Source organism: Ovis aries, chromosome 3, assembly GCF_016772045.2.
Source record: "Ovis aries strain OAR_USU_Benz2616 breed Rambouillet chromosome 3, ARS-UI_Ramb_v3.0, whole genome shotgun sequence".
NCBI classification, from domain to species: domain Eukaryota; kingdom Metazoa; phylum Chordata; class Mammalia; order Artiodactyla; family Bovidae; genus Ovis; species Ovis aries.
The window spans coordinates 170,049,584-170,058,620 of record NC_056056.1 but is presented as its reverse complement, the minus strand read 5'-3'; the positions used below and the strand labels follow the sequence as shown (position 1 = coordinate 170,058,620).

The 9,037-nt window shown below is 37.4% G+C and overlaps 1 protein-coding gene across 10 annotated transcripts in view; it reads right to left on the bottom strand.

Annotated features, from left to right (window-relative positions):
* Positions 1-9,037, bottom strand: part of GAS2L3 (growth arrest specific 2 like 3) — a 34,209-nt gene that overhangs the window by 8,489 nt on the left and 16,683 nt on the right. For all 10 annotated transcript variants that reach the window (XM_042247128.2, XM_042247127.2, XM_042247129.2 and 7 more), the window contains 4 exons: positions 7,773-7,941; positions 5,821-5,936; positions 1,358-1,499; positions 497-560 (listed from right to left, as the gene is read on the bottom strand). In XM_042247128.2, the coding sequence (XP_042103062.1) occupies positions 497-560; positions 1,358-1,499; positions 5,821-5,936; positions 7,773-7,941 (491 nt within the window). The remainder of the gene's footprint in view (positions 1-496; positions 561-1,357; positions 1,500-5,820; positions 5,937-7,772; positions 7,942-9,037) is intronic.

The window sequence follows — 9,037 nt, the reverse complement described above, 5'->3', positions numbered from 1 at the left end:
TGCCAAAAATTCAGATTATCACCTTTACACCACAGCATATGTATTTGGGTTATTGAATGCTCCCAATATTCAACCTGGGATCCTAAAGGTACCTTTAAAAATCAACTCATGAGTGAAGATAGAACTGAAGTAGGTATGGAGAATACCAAACCTTGGCTTTCTTATCAAACCCTCTTTGTGTTCAAAGGACTTGCCTCTCTTTGAACTGCTTAAAGGTTGCATGTTCTTATTCTACTCTTAACCTAAAAAATCTAAGTGCCCATTTTTATAGTTTAATATTAAATAAAGGCAGGCTATAGGAACAAGCAAATGTTGACACAGCTCACATGAACAAAGTTACTAAAGGAACAAAAAGAAAGAAAAAATAGTAAATTAAGTTACTTTATTCCAATTAAAAAATATTTTCATTTATAGAAAATAGTATTCTAGATAAAATAAAGTAGCCTAAAACATCTTTATGACTTTGCACAAGCCTGAAATATTGTGGAATACATACCTTGAGACAATTCGACCAATTTCAAGAAGACAAAGATACACCTGTCTTGGATCTTTGTGCAAAACTGTGAAAAAATAAGACCACATATTTTAAGGGGCAAATTAAACAGGCAATTATACATATATAAATACTTTGAGGGAATTACAGACAGTCAAGTAAAAAAACTTAGATAGCTTTCAGTTTGGTCACTGCACAGACGCTTCTGTTGAATTAAATGAAATGAGAAAATATATCAATAATTCTCCAGTAGAGCATGATTTTTTTAAATGAATTGTCAAAAACATTAATCCATTTAGATAACCAAGTTGGCAGTGTCTGTTTATGAGGTAAATCTAAACACCATGAATATACATCATTTGACCTTCTGCTATTTCTGTAATTATATGGTCAAAGAGAGATTACCTTTAGACTTTGTTGAGTAATTCTTGATTAAAACATTAGTTAGTTAATAAGCATTAGTCCAGAACTTTCCCATAGCCAATTCATTTAGGAAGCAACGTCTGTCTAGGCCATTCTAGATATATAGGATTTATAACTATAAATGAAAAGTTTAATCATGTATTTGATTTGGAATCTGATTTTCCAATTGTTTCACATCTATTTAGAACATAAATTTTTCTAGGAAAATGAGATGTGGCATTTGAGTTCTTATTTGGAAAGAAGAACTAGAAGTGAGGCGTACAAAAATATCCTGCTGCTGCTAAGTCGCTTCAGTCGTGTCCGACTCTGTGCGACCCCATAGACAGCAGCCCACCAGGCTCTGCCGTCCCTGGGATTCTCCAGGCAAGAACACTGGAGTGGGTTGCCATTTCCTTCTCCAAAACTATCCTAATAAACATTAAATACGACTACAACATTTACCTAAACCTTCAGATTCAAAGAGGTAAGTCTCATCAACCCCAATATGCCTGCACCAGTGAAGGAAGTTCGCAGTATTGTCTCTAGCAAAGAATGAACCAGATGCAGCATCTTTCTTACAGGGCACTTTTCTCATTGGAAAATTCTGGAAAAGACAAAAGAATAATTTCAAACAGGTATCAAGAATATTTTCATTAGATATTCATTTTAATATGGGCATTAAAATGGGCATTAATAAATGTTTAGTCCCTTGAAGGTAGCTAAAGATTTACAGCACTAGGGAGAAATGCATCTTCAAAAATTATTTTGCTTTATTTAATAAGTATTGGGTTGGCCTAAAGGTTTGTTTGGGTTTTTCCATAAGATTGTACAGAAAAACTCGAATGAACTTTTTGGCCAACCCAATATATTCCATAAAGTCATTTTTAGGAAAACAATCTGGTCAAAATTAGCAGTTCAGTTCAGTTCAGTTACTCAGTCATGTCTGACTCATTGTGACCCCATGGACTGTAGCACACCAGGCACCCCTATCCATCACCAACTCCCAGAGTTTACTCAAACTCATCTCCATTGAGTTGGTGATGCCATCCAACCATCTCATCCTCTGTCGTCCCCTTCTCCTCCTGCTTCAATCTTTCCCAGCATCAGGGTCTTTTCCAATGAGTCAGTTCTTCAAATCAGGTGGCCAAAGTATTGGAGTTTCAGCTTCAGCAGCAGTCCTTCCAATGAATATTCAGAACTGATTTCCTTTAGGATGGACTGGTTGGACCTCCTGGCAGTCCAAGGGACTCTCAAGAGTCTTCTCCAGCACCACAGTTCAAAAGTATCAATGCTTCGGCACTCAGCTTTCTTTATATTCCAACTCTCACATCCATACATGACTACTGGAAGAATCATAGCTTTGACTAGATGGACCTTTGTTGGTAAAGTAATGTCTCTGCCTTTTAATTTCATGACTGCAGTCACCATCTACAGTGATTTTGGAGCCCCCTAAAATAGTCTGCCACTGTTTCCCCATCTATTTGCCATGAAGTGATGGGACCAGATGCCATGATCGTAGTTTTTGGAATGTTGAGTTTTAAGCCAATTTTTCACTCTCCTCTTTCATCAAGAGGCTCTTTAGTTGTTCTTCAGTTTCTACCATAAGCATTGTGTCATCTGCATATCTGAGATTATTGATATTTCTCCCAGCAATCTTCATTCCAGCTTGTGCTTCATCCCAGTCCAGCATTTCTCATGATGTACTCTGCATATAAGTTAAATAAGCGGGGTGACAGTAACAGCCTAGATGTACTCCTTTCCCGATTTGGAACCAGTCTGTTGTTCCATGTCTAGTTCTAACTGTTGCTTCCTGGCCTGCATACAGATTTCTCAGGAGGCAGGTTAGGTGGTCTGGTATTCCCATCTCTTTCAGAATTTTCCACAGTTTGTTGTGTTCCACACAGTCAATGGCTTTGGCATAGTCAATAAAGCAGACATAGATGTTTTTCTGGAACTCTCTTGCTTTTTCAATGATCCAGTGATTGCCAATGATTTTGGCAATTTGATCTCTGGTTCCTCTGCCTTTTCTAAATCCAGCTTGAACATCTGGAAGTTCACAGTTCACATACTGTTGAAGCCTGGCTTGCAGAATTTTCAGCACTACTTTGCTAGTGTGTGAGATGAGTGCAATTGTGCAGTAGTTTGAGCATTCTTTGGCATTTCCTTTCTTTGGAATTGGAATGAAAACTGACCCTTTCTGTCCTGTGGCCACTGCTGAAATTTCCAAATTTGCTGGCATATTGAGTGCAGCACTTTCACAGCATTATCATCTAGGATTTGAAAGAGCTCAACTGGAATTCCATCACCTCCACTAGCTTTGTTCATTGTGATGCTTCCTAAGGACCACTTGACTTCACATTTCAGGATGTCTGGCTCTAGGTGAGTGATCATCCATGGTGATTATCTGGGTCATGAAGATCTCTTTTGTATAGTTCTTCTGTGTATTCTTGCCACCTCTTCTTAATCTCTTCTGCTTCTGTTAGGTCCATACCATTTCTGTCCTTTATTGTACCCATCTTTGCATGAAAAGTTCCCTCAGTATCACTAATTTTCTTGAAGCGATCTCTAGTCTTTCCCATTCTATTGTTTTCCTCTATTTCTTTGCATTGATCACTGAGGAAGACTTTCTTATCTCTCCATACTATTTTTTGGAGCTCTGCATTCAAATGGGTATATCTTTCCTTTTCTCTCGTCTTTCGCTTCTCTTCTTTTCATAGCTGTTTGTAAGGCCTCCTCAGACAACCATTTTGCCTTTCTGCATTTCTTTTTCTTAGGGATGGTCTTGATCACTGCCTCTTGAACAATGCCATGAACCTCCGTCCATAGTTCTTCAGGCACTCTATCTATCAGATCTAATCAGCTGAATCTATTTGTCACTTCCACTGTATAATCGTAAGGGATTTGATTCAGGTCATACCTGAATGGGTCTAGTGGTTTTCCCTACTTTCTTCAATTTAAGTTTGAATTTGGCAATAAGGAGTTCATGATATGAGCCACAGTCAGCTACCAGTCTTATTTTTTCTGACTATAGAGCTTCTCCATCTTTGGCTGCAAAGAACATAATCAATCTGATTTTGGTGTTGACCATCTGGTGATGTCCATGTGTAGAGTCTTCTCTTGTGTTGTTGGAAGAGGGTGTTTGCCATGATCAGTGCATTCTCTTGGCAAAACTCTATGAGCCTTTGCCCTGCTTCATTCTGAGCTCCAAGGCCAAATTTGCCTGTTACTCCAGGTGTTTTTTTATTTCCTCCTTTTCATTCCAGTCTCTTATAATGAAAAGGATATCTTTTTGGGTGTTAATTCTAGAAGGTTTTAAGAATGACAGAATTCCAAAGCACATCTTTACAGTACATCTCTCCAAACATAAATACAAACACAAAATTATTGCTGTTAAAAGTTTATAGACAGACTAATTTTTGCTTACTTCCTTATTTGCAGATTTACAAACACGGTTCTGAGTTTCTTGAGGAGAACTTCACCAATGAAATAGTAGCCCATTCTTAATTCAAGATCTTCAAAAATCGATGATCTAAGTTTTACAGAATCCTATGTTTTTATTTTTACTATCTGGACCAAATAATCCTGCTGAGGCTGCACAGTTTTTCAGTTTTGTCTTAAATTTTACTTGAAATAAGAAACTCATGTATAAGGTTTTTTAAAACGCAGCAGGCATAGTAGGGTATGTCTTTCTGCCACCTCTACCCCTCCGTTCCTTCCACTCCCTGGAGATAACCACTATTACCAGTTCCTTATATTTCCTTCCTGTTGCTATTATTTTCCAGAGTTAAAATAGGTTTCTGAGTTTTTTAATTGTATGTATGTATGTGTGTGTGTGTATATATATGTATGTGTATATATATATATATATATATATATATATAAAATCAAACAACACTGCCAAATGCAATGATGGTTAGTAGCAACTGAAATCTCATTCACATTTCAGTAAGACATACACAAGCATATGTGTCCCTACATACTGCTGCATAAACACACTATTCTGTAGTCTGATTTGCGTAAGTGCATATGCACACTTAATGACAGGTTGCAGGCATCCTTTAGGGTAAATAAAATAGTCATTTCTAATGAACAGATAATATTCTACTATTTAGGTACCATAATTAATTTTAAACAACTTCTTTACTGACGAGCATTTAGGTTCTTAAATTTTTTTGCACAATAGTTCTTGTGAATTTGTGGTTTTTTAGAATAAATTCCTGGAATTAGAATTATGTTATACATCAAACAATATGCTTTATTTTCAATGTGATATGTATTACCTATTTTCTCCCAGAAAGATGGTACTAGTTTATATTTCTACCAGCACTAGGCTCATGCTTAGAACCCACTCACAAACCTCAGATCCCATGAATGAAAACATCCATATTTGATAAAAAGAGAGAAAACCTTATCTACTTCAAATCGCAACCTCACAGCCAATTGAGGAAAACTGTCTAAGAAAAGTATTATTCATTCAACCAATACTTATAGAATTTATCATCAACATAGTATATAAGGAATAATAAGATGATGATGAAAATAGCTCTTAACTGTGTGCCAGGAACCATCATAACCTCTTTTTTCATTTAACTCTTACAGTAATCCTATAAGGAAGGTACTATTATTCTCAGGCAGAGCTAGCTATTACATATTTATTATACACCAGGCACTAAGCTAACCACTATCTCTATATTATCTCATTTAATTTTGCTGACTGTTCGAAACTATATTCTATAAGGTAAATGTTAATATCTCCATTTTACAAGTGAGGATTTTTTTTAAGATGCTCAAAAAGATTAAGTAAATTATCCAAGATTTACATATAGTTGAGGTAAAAGTTTATAACCTTGTAGAAATAAAAAGTGTCCATAAACAAATCAATATGGACCGAAGTACAATATCACTACTGTCAAACATTTTCTTACCACAGGTTCTTCAGAGTTGCATGTTTTCACCATGTTTTGAAGAACATCAATCAGTTGGCATAAGAGCACTCCATTATCAAGTTCTTCCAATAGCCTTTCGGCCTTAACTTCAATACCTAAGAACATATTTCAAAGCTAAGATTCTTCCAGAAATGGTAAATCCAAACAATATGGCTAAAATTTAATTAAATGTAATCAGATTATAGCTGAAACACAAGACAAACACTAGATCAGACCCCAGGTATTCACTCTTAGATATTATAGTTAAAACAGCAGATAATGTCAAATTAAGTGAAAGTCAAATGAAACAAAAATATCTGTGGTATAGAAGCACAGAAAAAATAAAATGACATTTACTTTATTTCATTTAAAAACACCGAAGTGTTTTATATTTCAATATTCACTATTCAGTTTTGATTCACTGCACATTACAGCTGCATGCACAAGAAAGATTCTCTGTAAGATGGATTTTGTTGCAATTTAAAAATGAAAGAACAATATAACAAGCATTCAGGAAATATCAGCTTTTCACCTCTAAAATCCTCTTTTTGGAAGCATTATTACATAATATTCAAAATAATAATAATTCATAATAATTATTCATAATAATATTCAAAAAATTATCCAAATCTTCAAACTGATATGAGATCTTTAGAGTGAGTGTTTAGTGTGTGTTTAATTATCTTGAAAGACCATAGATGAGATGTATGTATACTTTTTCATGAAAACTTTGGAAGACTACACAAAATTCTGTTATTTAAAAGAGATTTCCCCCACCCCCTGCCCCCAGGGGTAAAGTTCAGAGCACTCACACCCTCTGAGTAAAGAAGTAAGATGCCATGTATTACCCATCCCAACACTTCCTCCTAGGTTTCATATGCCTGTGCCCCTCAGAGCTTCAGAAACAGAAGTGAAGTGAAAGTTGCTCAGTTGTGTCCAACTCTTTGCAACCCCATGGATGGTACAGTCCACGGAATTCTCCAGGCCAGAATACTAGAGTGGGTAGCCATTCCCTTCTTCAGGAGATCTTCCCAACCCAGGGATCAAACTCAGGTCTCCCACACTGCAGCTGGATTCTTCACCAGCTGAGCCACCAGGGAAACAGAAATCATTTTAATTACAGCATATATTCCACCTAGAATCTCATGCTTTACCCAGGTTTAAGGAGGGGGGGATGTGAGAGTTGGACTGTGAAGAAAGCTGAGCACGGAAGAATTGATGCTTTTGAACTGTGGTGTTGCAGAAGACTCTTGAGAGTCCCTTGGACTACAAGGAGATCCAACCAGTCCATTCTAGAGGAGATCAGTCCTGGGTGTTCTTTGGAAGGAATGATGCTAAAGCTGAAACTCCAGTACTTTGGCCACCTCATGTGAAGAGTTGACTCATTGGAAAAGACTCTGATGCTGGAGGGATTGGGGGCAGGAGGAGAAGGGGACGACAGAGGATGAGATGGCTGGATGGCATCACCGACTCGATGGACATGAGTTTGAGTGGACTCCGGGAGTTGGTGATGGGCAGGGAGGCCTGGCGTGCTGCAATTCATGCGGTCGCAAAGAGTCAGACACGACTGAGTGACTGAACTGAACTGAACTGAAGTGGGGGGAAAAAATCAATGAAATATAGACTCCCAAATTAGACCAATACACTTAATTTTTTTTTTTAATGTTAACAATGAAAACATTGATTATTCACAGCTTTTAACTACTTGACCACTACTTGACCTCTACCATTAAGCCTCAAACTTGCTTACTATTCAAACCCTGGGGGTCAGAGTGAACCAGAATATCTTCTGTAAGATAGAATGTAAGTTTGGTGACAATAAGGATATCAAATATTTCCTTCTCTAGAGGATCCCCAACCTCTGGAACAATGATTCCTTGACAAAGAGTAAGATTCTCAGTAAACATTACTGGGTAAGAGAACATAATTTTGAGTATTTTTGCGAGCCTTACCTAATAAACCATTTAACCAGATTGACAGGTCTTCTTGCATGGGCAACAGGGTGGCCTCATGCCTCACAGCTATCCACTCATCATACTGACAAACATCAGCCAAACCTGGCCCATGTCTGGGGGTCAGAGGACTCCGTGGACTTAGAGGCAGGTCTTCTCCAAACCACACCTAGAGAAAACATCAACCAATGGGAGCAACTTGTTCAGAGTCAGGATTCCAATGTTTATTTAAATAATGAATCATAGACTATATTTAATATACACGTATATAGAGCTGCAGCAGCTCACAGAAAGTTAACAAACTAGAAGCAAACTATTAGTCTAGATACTTGACTTACTTTCCATATTTAATTCTGTGACAAATGTAAGTGAATCTCTAACTAATGGATTCTACTGTCAAATCAAGGGGATAAAAGTTAACACATAATTATTTTTCTTTCACTTGTTAGCTGAGTAAGTTTAACAAGTTACCTGACCAGAGTCTCAGCATCTTGGTTGTAAAATCAGTTAATAATACATCTTTGTAGAATGTAGAAGACCTCAGTTTGATCCCTGGTTTGGGAAGATCCCCTGGAGAAGGGAAGGGCTACCCATTCCAGTAGTCTTGCCTGGAGAATTCTATGGACAGAGGAACCTGGCAGGCTCTAGTCCATGGGGTTGTAAAGAACTAGACATGACTGAGTGACTAATACCCTTGTAGAATATAGCACTGGGCCTAATATTTGTTGAATCATGGAGAAATAAATGAATGAGTGCACAGATGGCACTTTATAAACTTTAAATCCTAACAACAGTGTTATCTGATAATAAACCCTATACAATCTGGTCCATCACCTGCTATTGCAAGGCCCACAAGCTGAAGATGATTTTTACATTTAAAAATGGTAGTTATATAAGCACCTACATAATAGCTTCAATTTTGCCTACCAACTCACAAAGTCAAAACTATTTACTAACTGGTCAGCCCCTGGTTTAAAATAAAAACTGACATAAACACGCTATCAAACCAACACTTGCAAATTTTGAAATACAGTTAGATGGACTTTGAATATAGAATTATTGAGAAAAGACTGTGCTAAATTTCAATTGAGGAAAGAGTACCCAAGCCCAAGTGGTGAAGGGGTTCTCACAGGAGGGGAGAAACAGAGGACCAGAGCTTGAGTGAGGTGACAGGGTATCTACTACACATGGGTACAGCCCCAAGCACAGTGGCAGACCCTAGGCAAGGCAAGGAGGGTGTCCACTGGGGACAATGGGGCAACGTC